Source organism: Danio rerio, chromosome 4 (genome assembly GCF_049306965.1).
Source record: "Danio rerio strain Tuebingen ecotype United States chromosome 4, GRCz12tu, whole genome shotgun sequence".
Taxonomy (NCBI): domain Eukaryota; kingdom Metazoa; phylum Chordata; class Actinopteri; order Cypriniformes; family Danionidae; genus Danio; species Danio rerio.
In genome coordinates, this window is record NC_133179.1 from 44,588,908 (window position 1) to 44,605,082 (window position 16,175).

The following is a 16,175-nucleotide window of genomic DNA, read 5'->3' on the forward strand; positions in this document are numbered from 1 at the left end:
TGGAGAAAGGTTTGTTTAAAAGCTTTTACACAGATATAAACCGATTGATTAAAGTTTCAGGTTTTTCATCCAATACTAAATGAAGTTCTGCTGTTGACAATTTTATTTTAACCCTTTATACTACATAATACTATTTTAATCAAAGTAAAGAGAACTATTGAACAACGTGTGTGTATTAAGTGTCTTAATGAAGGTTTAATTTATTAATTAGCATAATTTCACTTTATTCTAAGTATACATTACTATATATAAAAAATGCAGTACTAATTTTAATCAGCTCATTTGTGGCTGTTGTTTCTTGCTCGGACTTACCAGATTTATTTTTGTTAATTACTCTCATATAAAGAAACTGTTGAAGGGAAGTTATCTTGTTTCTATTCATAGTTTTATTTATTTTAAACAGGACATTTTTATTGCTTTGTTAATTTTAAACAGGATAAAATGTCCATAGCAGAGACAAACTATATATAATAAGTCATGACTTATGACTAAGAGTAAGTGGCAAAAAAAGAAAAAAAAGACTTTTATTTTGGCATGACTTGTGACGTCATAAACCTGCGCCGCTCTCGCGCTGTGATTCAACTGGAGAAAGGTTTGTTTTAAAGCGTTTACACTTATATAAAGTGATTGATTAAAGTTTCAGTTTTTCATTCAGTGCTAAATTATGTACCTGTTGTTGACAATATTATTTTAACCCTTTATACAACGTAGTACTATTTAACAGTTATGAGGTCTATTGTTTGAATAAAAATAGGATAAAGTTTTTGTCCCCAAGAGGAAATTTGTCTTGTGCAAAAAAAAGTGCTACACATTGCTGTAAGCAGACAATAAAATAAATAAAACAAACAAAAATTAAGAACATACTCAAATAAAGTTTGAAAAAAGTTACAGAGATCTAACAGTGTGTAATAAGTGTTTTAATGAAATTATAATTTATTAAATAGCTTAATGTCATTCCATTCTAAGTATACATCACTATAAGCTATGGAGTACTAGTTTTAATCAGGTCATTTGTGGCTTTTGTTTCTGGCTCTGACTTTCCTGATTTCTGTTTGTTAGTTACTCTCATATAAAGAAACTGTTGAAGCAAGTGTTAAAGAGAAGTTATTTTGTTTCTGTTCATTGTTTTATTTATTTTAAACAGAACTTTTTTATTGTTTGTCCAAACGCAGAGAAAAACTCCTGCTGAAGCGACTGATCTCCACACTGTTATAAAGATGGCGTTTATTAAAGAGGAGAGTGAAGATGTGAAGATTGAAGAAACATTCACAGTCAAACATGAAGATCTGCAAGAACAAACAGGTTAATTTTCATTCTCAAACACCAACTCACTCATTTGATCGTCATTCAGATATATTTTAATAATAGGAATACTAAATTAAATCCATCTTGCAGCCCTGAGTGTGCTGCCTAGTTCTCCTAAATGCACATAAGCACTCATTGAAAGACAGGAATGAGTTTCATTTGTTACTTGTTCTCATGTCTTTTGTCATTCTTTTAAGTATTATTAGTCTCCCATTTTCATGATCGTGGGCCAAAAATATTGTTATCGTGATGATAATACGATTAATCTTATAATCTATATACCCTTTCATTATGTTCTTGGCTGTTTTTGACCCATTGACTTCTATTATAACCACATTTTTTAACCGTTGAGCCATGACACCAAATAATCATGCATTCTACATTGTTGCTGTTTTCCCTGTTGGGAAGAGGTCAAATGTGTAATTTTTACTGTTGATCATCAGTTGGCTGCATTAACCCTTTAGATGGGCCTGTTCAAAAAAGTTTCTGTCATTTATATGGAGTTCAGTGGAGTAAAACAGCAGATTATAGTGTGTGTGCATAAATACAATTTGTAGGGGGACCAACAGTTTTAACCCAAAAATGACCAGTCTATCAGATGAAGAAGAGCAGGAGTCAGAGATTCAATTAAAAGAAAATTTTACTGTAGATAGTTTGCTGTTTCTTCAGCAGAGGCCAGTTTCAACACTCAACAAGTTTGTAGAGCGCTCTACATACAATCTCAGAACGACAACAATTAGATGTCTAGAATTCTCTCTTTTCTCTCTATGCAAACTGTTTTAAGAAATGTGTTAGTAAAGTGCACTGAAACTTCACAAAAACAAAACACACAGGGAATATTTGAACCTATCAGTGTACAATATACTGATGCCCTGTTTTTCTAGGCTTTATTGGTGATAATGGTCAGAAACGTTGAACCATTATTGCCTTTTTGGCATAAGCAGAGGAGAGAAACTAGCCAGACAGTAATCTGTGAATTGTGGAGCGGGCTAAATCTAAAGAAACATGTATTTTTTAGTAAGTGTACTTTTTTTTTTTTTTTGCTTTTATTCTTGCCATAATAAAAATATGTATTTGTAGGGCAGCCCATGCTCTGCTGTCATTAATATTTAAGAAATTATAATGGGTAAAACTGTCCGAGATATGAACAAAAGCAAGTGATGCACCAAAGTTTGATTAAAAAAAAATCTTGAATCGTCATAAAAATCCTTATAATCATTAAAATAATTTATAAAAACAAAAAAATCTATTTAGTTTAAAAACATTGAACTTTATTAATGAAATGACGTAATTTCGGAAACATTCTACTTCGCTGTTTATCCGTCTGACTTTACAGTGGGTTTCTTTTGACCACCCCCTGTTGATTTAAAGAATATCACAACGGCGTATGTGGGGAGTAAAGCCTCGTCCTTTTTGCGTGGTGCGCGCACAGTCAGCGGTGGTGCACGATTCGGCACCAGAAAAAAATGCAAATGATTTCAGGCCAGCAGATTCGTCAGATTTGAAAACGGGGAAAATAATGATTACAATAGTACGGGGAGAAAACAAAACAAGAGAAACAAAATGAGAATTTGGGCAAAGAAAACAAAAACTTTTGCTTCTTACCCACGGAGTGGAGGGGTCAAGGGAAATGAGTGGGGAATGGCGAATGTGGATGTGAAGGTTGAGGTTGAGGGCATTGGTGAACCCAGCCGGTCAGTTGGCAGCTGACTCCATGCCAGCGAGATCAGGGTTTCTGCAGATAACTTAATGTCAAATTTAAGACTTTTTAAGACCTTTTTAAATCCATTAAGTATTAAATTTAAGACCTATATCACAATATCAAAAACGCGTGAGAGAAAATGTAAAATCACAAAATTAGGGGTTAAATAAATGTATTTAAATTGAACAGTACTAAAGACAGGTTAAAAGTATTATTGAACTACAGAAAAAACAAACATCTTAATGCTGATTTATACTTTCACCTGGCACCGCATCGCACACCTCACGCAACAGATGAGGCTTTTATACTTGACACGTTCACCATTGAGATATTCTTTTTAAATGACAGGGGGGCGGTCAAAATAAACAGACAGTAAAATCAGACGAATAAAAAGAGAATCATTAATATCATTGAAGATGTTTTGGGGGGCCTCTTTTTTTGTTTTAACAAACTTATCCTTCAGGTTTTTTCAAACTTTAACAAAAACCTTCCACCTTTCCCACGGCTGTTGCAATTACAAGAATTATTGGTCATGTGGTTCTCCCTATGATCACACATGGACGGATCATAAAGATGTTAGTGCAGACGTACCTGTTTCAGACAAAATCTCTTCAAACTGTTTTATATTCAACCCAATGCAAATGCCGCGTGAACTGTTCACCCGAGTCTCAAAAAATTTCATTAGCTCCGCTATGCTGTTATTTCACTGACAAATGTCGTGAGCGCAGTATTACAAGTCAAGAGCACATTCATGTTATATGAGCGAGCAAATCTCATTTCTCGTGTACTGATTTCCTCTGTTTGTGGACAAAAGTGCATGCGAGCTCTCAAATATGCACTGCTCATGCACAAATTTTCTTTAGCGCTCTGAGTACACGGTTCCCTCTTCCTTTCGTGCTTTTTTGATATGATTTATATTAGTCCACTATTTCTCACCAATAACCAAAATACTAAAATAGGCTTGCATATTACATTATTAATCTAATACAACATCACATTTTTGGCTGTATGTTATATGATAAGATATTTCCAGTTTCAAACACACAGAGAATAGTTTTATTTTAAAAACATTTATTAAAAACCCAAAAGGTGCACCATACTAATGCAAGCAGAAATGTAACTGTAATAGAAAATAGGGAAACACTTGATAAGGTATTATAGCCTAATGTACTATTCATACTTCAAATAAATGTCACTATTAATCCCATTTTATCATAGCAACTAAAATAAAGTGAACTAGTGTCTGCTGTACAGTATTTTGTAAAGTACAGTAAAATACTTAAATTAATCTGTTGTGGTAATAGCATAGTTGCTATGGTAACACAAGTGTAATATAAACAAATTACCCAGTGTTTTAGTTATTTTTTTTTACAATATTGGGTATATTATACTACAATTCACCACACTTTACTGTAGTAAAACTACACAGTTTTTCATTTTATCAGTTCACTATTCTTAATACTACAGTATGCTGAAGAATCTCTGGAGAGCAAAAGCACGAAAAGAGTCAGACGGAGAGCAGATAATTTGCATGTGAGCAGCCAGTGTTTTGAGATCTCCCGAGCAGTTTTGTGCACGAACAGAAGAAACAAGCGCGAGAGAAGAGATTTGCTCTCTCGTATTACAGCGCTCCCGAGTCCCGACTTATAAAACTGCTCTTACGGCATTTGTCAGTGAAATAACGGCATACTCTGCCAGCCGAAATCATGTTGCGCGTACTCAAATCGAACTTCCGCAAACACAGCGATGACGTCAAATTCGCTGCGCGCTAGGCTTGGGCGGTATTACGGTATAATGGGGATCTAAAAATAGCAACGGTGTCGGGTTTCAATACCGTTATACCGTCATAAAATATTAAATATCCTTTATTTAATGCCAACAAAAACGTATGTGTGATGTCATCACGGGACAGTGTGGAGGAGAGAGAGAGAGAGAGAGGGAGGGGGAGAGGTGAGGTGACGAGTCGCGCTATAAAGTGACCTGCAGTTTGGCAGTATTTCTGCATTAGAGCTAAAGATCTTTTCCCGAACCCGACGGGACCCGAAAAAATTCAAATCCCTGTATTAAAATCAATCCCTGCAAAGGTGAAACAAATAATGACGAAGAAGTTAAAAAAGCTAATTTTGAAGGCAGTCAAGCCAGTCACTAGCTCAGAAGGAACGGTAATTCTAGCCGCCAAGGTATTTCGGCAGTTGCTCATACAATGCATATTACGGTAGAGCAGCACAAACCGCAAGCTGACAGGTAAAAAGATGGGGTGACTCGCTTTATTGAAACTGCTGTCATGGAAAATGAAATGGATGTTCCTGACTGGTAGAAGATGAACAAACAATCTTACCCAAAACCTGCAAAATTAGCCAGATCAGAACTCTGCATCTCGGCCTGTAGCAGCAGGAAAGGGTGTTGGTGCTGTTGGGACGCACCATCGGTCCTGAGAGCAGGACTGCGCTTAAGCCAGTGGATTTAATAATGTTCTTCCACAAAAACACGTAGCCGAATCTTGGTGAGTAAAGGGTTTTTAAATTATAAATGAATATTAATGAAACCATATAATCATAATGTAGACAGTATATGTTGTGGTTTTCGTTTTTTCTCTTAATGAATCAAACTTAGACTGGGGGTTATGAATATCAGAAGAATATACTTTATTGGAATATCTTCCAAAAAAGCAGAGACGTCCGTAAGCAGACTAATCCTTAGTCTCACTCCAAGACAATCTGATGTCCCTCACATTTGCTATCCCCTTTATCCTGGCTTCCTCCCACCTTTGTGTTTTCACAGCTGTTTACTGGTTCCACAGGCCTCTTCCAGCTCCTACTTCTTTACGACCCCTATTTAAAGCCTCTTCTTCTTGGTGGCCCTCTTAATGTAAAGATCTAATGTATTCATAACTGTTTTTACACATACAGTTCACATTTGGTAATTATGACTAGTATCTATGTTTCAAACATCTAAACTGGACTCTTCTCTTCCATACAGTATGGGTCTTTTAAACATACATGACAGTTTCAACATATGTTGTATGCATTTCATGCTTTTCTGACACAGATGGTTCTCATTGTATCCCCAAGTTCTCTCTCCTGCTCTTTTATGACCGCTTTGCCTTAACCTGTCACCTGTTTTCAAAGACATATAATGGCAGATTCATAGGGCTCTCCACTCACCCAATTAAATGTCTTCATATAGCCTAGGTTTAGTAAGTAAAAATCTTCATCATATACAGGCTAATGTTGACATTATTCTTTTAATACTCAGCTTCACCGTCACCTTAATGCCAGATTGTGAAGAGAAATGGCGAAACAAATCTTGCAGAGCCTTTATCTTAATTTCTTATTGCCAAAATACCCGTCATCATTAAGAGTTTATTTTAATTTGATTTGTTAAGCAAGACTTCTTTTCATTGGTGTGTTAGCCGATTTAAAGGCGAAGTGCATGTACCTAGACCTATAGTGCTGAAATGTTACAATGTTACAGAGGACTTATTTTATTTCTTTGTTCCAACTTCCAAGTGGCCTATAGTCTACGTTTGTTACTAATAAATTATGTTAAAACATATAAATGACTCTTCTTGAAAAAAATACAAAAGAGCTGTGTGCATGAGCACATTTGTATAATGTCGGGCTGTGAACAGGTTCAGGCTTTAAAAAGCAGTCAATCAAAATGTACCTGTCGGTCTCGGGCCCCCTCGGGTATAATTTTTATGGCCCGATTACAGCTTTCTGCATTCCCGTTGCTATATTGCGGGAGCCGACTAGATTTCTTATGATGTGGGAGTACATTTTTGAATAAATCACGGGAGCGGCGTGTGTGTGTGTGTAAGAGAGAGAGAGCGAGAGAGATCGGTGCTGTACGTCACTTGGCTCTCTCTCTCTTTCTCTGTGTGTGTGTCTGTGTGCGAATGAGAGGAGTGTCCCGCGTAGAAAAATACAAACAAGACTAAGGTCGTATGTAAGGTATTCAGTTTCTGAATGGTTTAGGCTCAAGCCAACAGTTTAGCTACGCTGTCTGAGTGTTACGGTAATACCGGATACCAAGGTAAAATAAGGAGGCGGTTTGACAGTGTCAAAATTTGGATACCGCCCAAGCCTACCGCGCACACTGAGTTTATTAACAGAAAGCTGATTGGCTATTGCAAGTTGACCTTTTTGTAGTTGTAATAACGCAAATTACAATTGGACTAGTGAAATAAAGAACTACAACATCCCAAAAACCTATTTTTACATGTAGCGTTACATGGATATCACAAAAATAAGACCTGTGCAAAAATAGTTAAGACCCAGAACAGCGAATTTAAGACTTTTTAAGGCCTTAAATTTCAATTTTTAAATTTTAGACTTTTTAAGACCCCGTGGGAACCCTGGAGATAAATCGGTAATTTGATTTTGTTCAGGACCCACTGCACTGAAGTCTTTAGTGACACACTAATTTACAGATGTCACGAGCACTTGAGTAACAAGACAGCGGTCTTTGCTCTGTTGCTTCAATACGTACTTTCACTTACATACGTACTTAAAAACATACTCAAATACATACTTCCGCTTTTTGCTTCTCACAGCCAGTCGTTAAGTTTACACTGCTCATCTCGACCCGATTTCTCTACTCGCAACAGTTCAGTCAACTTCTCTTTCTTCTACACACCACATAATGCTGCCTTCTTCAACTCTCCTCCTCCTCCTCCTCCTCCTTTATTCTCTCACCCATTTCCTTTTTGCCGTCTCATGGGTGTAGACCAATTAAACAATGTTGACTGTCGTCACAGAAAACACCAACAATCATAAATTCATGAATATATGCTGTCATGGCTTTGCAATCAAAAAATGTTCTTATAATAGAGGTCAATGGAGAAAAAACAGCCATGAATATAATGAAAATGGAGTAAATTTGCCCAGAGTGTATTGAGGTTTTGACATTGTTTAAGCATTTTTCCAGTGATGGGGAATTCATTGTGTCTTAATGAATTTATTACTCTCATTTAAATGCTTATTTGAGTGATTTCCATGTTGTTGTTGTTGTTATTATCTATTGTATTTTATTTGCACTCAAAAAAAATTATAAAAGAGCCCAATGGAGCATTTTTCCAGAATATGTCAAAATAAGATTTCCCCAAATATCAGAATCACCCCAGAATGGATGAAAATGACCCAACAGCAAACAAAGGGAAAGGTGCACATTCCAGCCTTTATGCAGATGCTGTACAGGTATGTCTCATATCTGCGAGGCAAATATTCAGCTGTTACCCCAAAACTTTTTTTCTAATACGTTTACCAGTCAGACACACAATGAACAAGTATTCCCTTTCTGCTTTACAAATTGTAGAAATCTTATCAATGTATTATCAATATAACCAAAATGACCTATATGAAAAACTCTGAAAACTGGACTAAAACTGTTTAAATTTACTATAACTTCTATGTTAAGCGGCTTTGACACAATTTACATTGTAAAAGCACTAGATAAATAAAGATGAATTGAATTGAATCTGCTTAAATGTGTACACGTTAATGGACCAAACAAAATATGATCTGATTTATTCTACATTTAATGTGCATCAGAAATACAGTGTGTGTAGCCAATGTTCCCCTCTGGGGGGAACTCCAGCACTATAAGTGGATTTGATGTTCTAAATCCACGTATGGGAGGATTCGGTTCAGAAGCCGCTCGTCTGAAAGAGTATTGAACGGGCCAATGAAAGCAATGAATTGGCAGCGCAAGCCTGCGCAGGTGTGCTGCATAGCCAATTAACTGAGCATATAAGCACACCTGGCGCCAGCAGATGCTATCCTTTTCGCTTCAGAGACTTTTCTGATCGAGTTCATGAGGGTTCCTCCTGCTGATCTACACTTCGAGCCACTTCGAGCGAACGAGTGTCTCCCGGTCCAGAGCGAGTCCACGCAGTGGCAGACGGTCGAGCTGGGTTTCTCCCTTGCCTGGCGTCCCTTTGGGTCCGGTCCTCCAAGAGCGGTGTGTATTGCTGCAAAGCATCCTAAAAGAGCAACACAGTCGTGCAGCACGTCCTTTTCAGGATGACGCTCCGACTGTGCGTTTCTGGTTGCGGGGGTTTCCTGGCTCCGGATGATAGGCACGATCACTGCATTACATGTTTGGGGGTCCAGCATGTTAATGTGGTGCTCGGGGGGGCAGTTCATGTCGTCACTGCGATGCCATGAACGTCACGCAGTTGAGATCGCGGTTAGCTTTCGTAAGAGAGTGAGCCACCCCTGTCGCCTCCTGCTCTGCAACGGGCGCTCGGGCAGATCTGAGGGCTCCAGCGAGAGACAACCCGCCGCCTAAGGGCTCGCGGACCTCTCGCTCCTCCAATCGCTCCATCCAAGCTTCGGGTACTGGGAGTGATCCGTCTAATCAGATTGTAGCTCTCACGCTCGCTGACACCGGAGATCAGATGTCCTCCGCGGCATCGGAGGGTGGGCTTTCATTGTCCGACGATGATCCGGACCCGCTCACCCTCTCTGGGCAAGCGAACGTCGTCAAAACAGATCCTGAAGCGGACATGTTGGCCGTGCTTACTCGGGCTGCTTCTGCCGTCGGGTTGGAGATGGTTCATCCCCCAGCCCCGCGGCTGGACCGACTAGATGGGTGTTATGTAGAGGACCAAAAGGCGAAGCCTTCGAAGCCTCTCGTCCCCTTCTTCCCGGAAGTGCACAGTAGGCTCACGCATTCCTTGAGGGCACCTTTCTCTGCCCGCACTGCGTCCGCCTCCGCCCTCACCACCCTGGATGGTGGAGCTGCCAGGGGGTATGAGGCGATCTCGCTGGTGGAGGTAAATCTGCCTCCCTGGGAGCTAGAGCTTACAAGGCTGAGGGCCAGGCAGCTTCCGCCTTGCACGCGATGGCCACCTACCAGTGCTACCAAGCGCAGGCGCTGGCTGAGCTGCACGAGGGTGGGTCTAACCCAGGCTTGTTACACGAGCTGCGCACGGCGACCGACTATGCTCTCCGGACCACTAAGTCCGCTGCGTGCGCACTGGGGAAGACGATGTCCACACTTGTGGTCCAGGAACGCCACCTCTGGCTAAGCCTGGCAGACATGCGCGAGGTTGACAAAGTTCGCTTTCTTGACTCGCCCATATCCCAGGCTGGCCTGTTCGGCGACACTGTCTGTGAATTCACCCAGGAGTTCAAGGCGGTGAAGGAGCAGTCGGATGCGATGGGCAATGTCATCTATCGGCGGGGCCTTAAGCCCGCTCCATCCCTGGCCGAGCCATCCACCTCCGCTGCTCCTCGCCGGGGGTGAAGCGGGCGCGTCGAGCACGCCGAAAGCCGGTAGCCCCTCCTGCCCAGGGCACCGCTAAGTCCGGTAAACGGACCGCGAAGGGTCTCGCAGGGTCTGCATGCTCCGCCAGCGCCCCCTCTCAGGAGTCAGGGTGCGGAGCCAGAGCAAATCGCTCTCCTCCAGCTCTTCTGCGGGACCCTCGCGCTCCCCGGATCAGCACACCCGCTCCGCGCTGCCCCTCCGCGGGTACGTCAACGATTGTCGTGATGACGTCATTAGCGAGGGCTCTGCCTGCCTGGTTAGCGTGGGCTCCCAGCCCCTCGCAGTGGCTCATACGCACGATCAGACTCGGCTACGAACTACAGTTCTCGAAACGGCCTCCCAGGTTCACGGGCGTGTATTTCACCAGGGTCAATCCCCTGTCCGCCCCTGTCTTGCGAGAGGAGATTGCTGCCCTCCTGGCGAAGGGTGCAATCGAGCCGGTACCTCCAGCTGAGATGGAGAGCGGGTTTTACAGCCCGTACTTCATCGTACCCAAAAAGAGCGGTGGGTCACGGCCAATCCAAGATCTGCGCGTTTTGAATCGCTGCCTTCACAAGCTGTCGTTCAAAATGCTTACGCAGAGGCGCATCCTCGGATGCGTTCGTCCTCAGGATTGGTTTGCAGCCATAGACCTGAAGGACACGTATTTTCATGTCTCCATTCTTCCACTCCACCGTCAGTTTCTGCGGTTTGCGTTCGAAGGTCGTGCATGGCAGTACAAGGTCCTCGCCTTCGGGCTCTCTCTGTCTCCTGCGGCTCGCGGGCATCCGCGTACTCAATTATCTCGACGACTGGCTGATTTTAGCCCACTCTCGGGAGCAATTGACTGCGCACAGAGACGACAGCAAGTTAGTTTTCCCACTGAAATATTTTCAGAGGCTCCTGGGGCATATGGCTTCCGCTGCAGCTGTCGGATTGCTCCATATGAGACCACTTCAGCACTGGCCTCAAGATCAAGTTCCAAGACGCGCATGGCATGCGGGCACACACCGAGTCTCTGTTACTGCGCTGTGTCGCCGCACCCTCAGCCCCTGGAACGACCCCTCATTCCTGCAGGCCGGTGTGCCTCTGGGATAGGCGTCCAGTCATGTTGTTGTCTCAACAGATGCTTCCAGCACACGCTGGGGAGCCGTGTGTCGCGGGCATGCAGCTGCGGGCCTGGGGGTAGGTACCCAGCTGCATTGGCATATCAATCGCCAAGAGCTGTTGGCAGTGTTCCTTGCTTTCCGCCGTTTTTCTCCGGTGCTGGAGCAGCAACACCTGCTGGTCAGGACGGACAGTACGGCGGCGCAGCGTATATCAACCGCATGGGGGGTATGCGCTCTCGCCGCATGTCTCAGCTCGTCCGCCGTCTGCTCCTCTGGAGTCACCCGCGGCTGAAGTCGCTGCGCGCCATTCACATCCCAGGTATGCTCAACCGTGCAGCCGATGTGCTCTCACGGCAGCAGATTCACTCTGGAGAATGGAGACTCCACCCCGAGTCTGTCCAGCTGATATGGGCGCGATTCGGGGAGGCCCAGATCGATCTGTTTGCTTCCCCCGAGAACGCTCATTGCCAGTTGTTTTATTCCCTGACCGATGGCTCTCTCGGCACGGATGCACTGGCCCACAGCTGGCCTCGGGGCATACGCAAGTATGCGTTTCCCCTAGTGAGCCTGATCGCGCAGTTAATGTGCAAGGTCAGGGAGGACGAGGAACAGGTTCTGTTAGTTGCGCCCCTCTGGCCCAACCGGACCTGGATATCAGAGTGGTTGGCGGCACCGTGGGAAAGCATAACCTCATCATTCAGTTCCTCAGAGGCGCTAGGCGAATTAATCCAACTCGCCCCCCTCTCACACCCTCTTGGGATCTCGCCCTCGTTCTCACGAGCCTGCGATTTGATCCCTTCGAGCCACTCCATACAGTATCTTTAAGATTTCTGTCCCTGAAGACAGCTCTGCTGGTCGCGTTGGCCTTCATTAAGAGGGTCGGGGACCTGGAGGCATTTTCGGTCAGTGACTCGTGCCTGGAATTCGGGCCGGATTTTTCTCACGTTATCCTTAGACCCCACCCGGGTTATGTGCCCAAAGTTCCTACCACTCCCTTTAGAGATCAGGTAGTAACCCTGCAAGCGCTGCCCCTGGAGGAGGCAGACCCAGCCCTGTCCTTACTTTGTCCAGTTCACGCCCTGCGCATTTATGTGGACCGTACTCAGAACTTTAGATCTTCTGAGCAGCTCTTTGTGTGTTATGGCGGACGGCAGTAGGGAAGTGCCGTGTCTAAACAACGTTTATCCCACTGGATTGTGGAGGCCATTTCATGTGCTTATTTGAGCAGAGGTCAGCCATTCCCCCCGGGAGTGCGTGCGCACTCCACTCGGAGCATTGCATCCTCTTGGGCGTGTGCGCACGGCGCTTCTTTAACAGACATTTGTAGAGATGCGGGCTGGGCGACACCCAACACATTTGCAAGGTTTTATAATCTGCGAGTGGAGCCGGTTTCCTCAAGGGTGTTAGGGACCTTTGGTGATTGAGGAAACAACTCGGTAGGTGTTGTAGCATGCTTGTGGTGCCTTTTTTCCCGAACACGGAGAGATGTGCACCCTCCTGTCTGTCAGTAAAGTTCCCCATTCGGTGAGCCCTGCAGATTCCTCCGAGGCCCCCAGCACTGTCTCAGCGGAGGAGTCACTTGCTGGCCCACTACGTTGTAGGTCTGCCCGCTGGTCAGTCCGTGTTTTGGGTATAGGTGCCTGCTATGACTGATCCCCGCTGGTGATCCCCATATGCTTTTCCACCACGGTTAAGTTCCCCCCCCCTGGGTGGACCCGTGCTTTCCCTATCTGCTAACCACCTTCTTATGCGCACTCCTCCTTCTCAGGGTTAGTCCATATCTAATTCCATTTGTTTCCCTATTGGGTGCGGATGGTCTCCACAGCGTCCTCCCTACTGGGATGGCATGCTTCCCAACGTACTGTTGTATATTCCTAGAATTATCTAGACGCTAGCAACTCCCAAAAAAATATACCTATTCCGTAAAGCTTCTTTTGAAGTGGGATAAGTTAGGGCCAAGGGCACGTTGGAGGACCGCGCCTCTCATGATCTGGGTGCGTCACGCTTGCCTGACTGCCCTCTCATGATGGGTGTTGGTAAGGTGCAGTCATTATGGCGCTTTCAATGGGCTCCCATACGTGGATTTAGAACATCAAATCCACTTAGTGCTGGAGTTTCCCCCGAAGGGGAACGTTCGAGGTTACTAAAGTAACCCTTCGTTCCCCAAGGAGGGGAACGGAAGCACTATACTCCGTCGCCATAATGACTGTCCCTTAGCTGTTAAAAGTCTCTTCAGCTTAAAAAGGATAGCGTCTGCTGGCGCCAGGTGTGCTTATATGCTCAGTAAATTGGCTATGCAGTACACCTGCGCAGGCTTGCGCTGCCAATTCATTGCTTTCATTGGCCTGTTCAATACTCTTTCAGACGAGCGGCTTCTGAACCGAATCCTCCCATACGTGGATTTAGAACATCAAATCCACTTATAGTGCTTCCGTTCCCCTCCTCGGGGAACGAAGGGTTACTTTAGTAACCTCGAACGTTTCCAGTGTCTTTTCACTTTTCAGCTTTTGATGAGAGTTTTAAGACTTAATGAAAACTAATGTTTTATTTATTTCAGACCTAATTGAAGAGAATGAGGGGAGTAAAGAGGAGAAACATCATGTCAAAATTGAGGAAAAAACTCATTTACAGACTGATGGTGTTTTAAAAAGGAGAAACAAGAATCGTTTCACCTGCACTCAGTGTGGAAAGAGTTTGGCAAGCAAATGCAAACTTATGATTCACATGATGATCCACACTGGAGAGAAACCATTCACATGCACTCAATGTGGGAAGAGTTTCAACCAATCATCAAACCTTAATCACCACATGATGATCCACACTGGAGCTAAACCATTCACATGCACTCAGTGTGGGAAGAGTTTCAACAGATCATCACACCTTAATTATCACATGAGGATCCACACTGGAGAGAAACCATTCACATGCACTCAGTGTGGGAAGAGTTTCAACCAATCATCAAACCTTAATCACCACATGAGGATCCACACTGGAGCTAAACCATTCACATGCACTCAGTGTGGGAAGAGTTTCAACAGATTATCACACCTTAATTATCACATGATGATCCACACTGGAGAGAAACCATTTACATGCACTCAGTGTGGGAAGACTTTTAACTGCTCATCGCACCTTAATCAACACATGAAGATCCACACTGGAGAGAAACCATTCACATGCACTCAGTGCGGGAAGAGTTTCATCCAGTCATCATCCCTTAATCAACACATGAGGGTCCACACTGGAGAGAAACCATTCACATGCACTCATTGTGGAAAAAGTTTTAACTGCTCATCACACCTTAATCAACACATAAAGATCCACACTGGAGAGAAACCATTCACATGCACTCAGTGCGGGAAGAGTTTCATCCAATCATCATCCTTTAATTATCACATGATGATCCACACTGGAGAGAAACCATTCACATGCACTCAGTGTGGGGAGAGTTTTAGCAAATCATCATTCTTTTATAAACACGTTGAAGGAACTCATGGGCATATTGCAGTGGTCAACACGAGTTGAATCTGAAATCTTGGGCATCTGCAAATTGTCTCAGTCATTGATCTGGCTTAAGGGCTTAAACCATCACGATAACAAAGCACCAATTGATTTTGGGTTATTCTGACCAATACTTTGGCCGCAAATGTTCCAGGTACCCTTCAGCAAAATTAGTAAATGATTTAAACTAAATAAAGGGGCTTTACAGGATTTTCAGCAGAAACCGCCTCACGAGACTTTTGAATGACTCCTCTACATGGTCATGTGCTTTGGGCACATCCTGTCAGATGCACAATTTTGTAGAGACAAAAAATCTCTAGAAACATTATGCATACAAATGAAAGACAATCTCTTAAAATGTTAGAACTAAGGCAGATGTATCTTTAAATAATAAACCATAATGTTCCTCATATGCTGTGGTTATTTCAACCAACCAGGTTAATCAATGTGTTGTTTTAACCCTTAAAGCAGAATAAATTGATCTGTATTTGTCTGAAATGTATGATATCTGGTCTTGAATGAAAGGTAGTGACATTTGCAATCTGTTGATGTAAGGCTGGGCGATTTTTCAAAATTTTTTTCCGATTAATTCGAATTTACGTTTTCAGACGATTTAATTTTGAATCAAATTGAGAAATTGCGATTTTAAAAATATATATATATATATTTAATACATTATAATGGCACCAATGCGCTTTGGTTCACTCTGTATGAAGCTGGAAGCACACCAGAAGCGCCTCTCGGTGACTCGCCGCACCACGATTCAGGACGCAGGTCATATTTCAGCCGCGCCACAGAGCGCCATCTGATTAGTTTCATGTTAAATATTATGCGAATGTGCGCGTCTGGGGTGTGATACTTTAAACTGTCATGTGTCGCGGTGCTTCTGGTGTCCGACCTGCTTGACTTTCTGTTAAAACGTGATGTCATGTAGGATTTTACTTGTTGCATTAGTCTGAGTCACGTCTGTGTGTATTGTCAAGACATATTACCTTATCAAGTCGATAAACTAGATCTCAACATGTTTGAAGGATGTAAAAGCCTGCCATGTGAAAAACTGCGCCGATCTTTTGGTTTGAACACAAGCAGAGGTGAGGGCCAGTAAAACATGCAAAAAATCCCTTTGTATTCCTGCAAGTGCAATATTTACACAAATATTTCTTATTTAAATCGTCAGCAACGCTATTTAACTCGTTAATTTGTTTAACATTTACTTACACCTTGACCGATTTTTGTATGACATGGCCATTAAAAATACAATGTTCCTTAACCAGATGGTTAAAGTTACTTTTAAAGAGAGTGTTACT

General features: G+C 43.1%; 1 protein-coding gene across 1 annotated transcript; it reads left to right on the forward strand.

Annotated features, from left to right (window-relative positions):
• The first annotated feature begins 562 nt into the window (after positions 1–562).
• LOC137490935 (uncharacterized) lies at positions 563–15,369 on the forward strand. The gene is made up of 3 exons (XM_073947843.1): positions 563–592; positions 1,173–1,302; positions 13,925–15,369. The coding sequence occupies exons 2-3, from the start codon at positions 1,218–1,220 to the stop codon at positions 14,890–14,892; spliced, it is 1,053 nt and encodes a 350-aa protein (XP_073803944.1). The 5' UTR covers positions 563–592; positions 1,173–1,217; the 3' UTR covers positions 14,893–15,369.
• Positions 15,370–16,175: the final 806 nt, after the last annotated feature.

What these genes read in the sequence shown, in the direction of transcription:
- LOC137490935 (XM_073947843.1), top strand. Translation starts at nt 1,218, where the DNA reads ATGGCGTTTATTAAAGAGGAGAGTGAAGATGTGAAGATTGAAGAAACA. An exon ending in AGATCTGCAAGAACAAACAG is followed by an intron (nt 1,303 to 13,924) that starts GTTAATTTTCAT and finishes TATTTATTTCAG; the next exon opens with ACCTAATTGAAGAGAATGAG.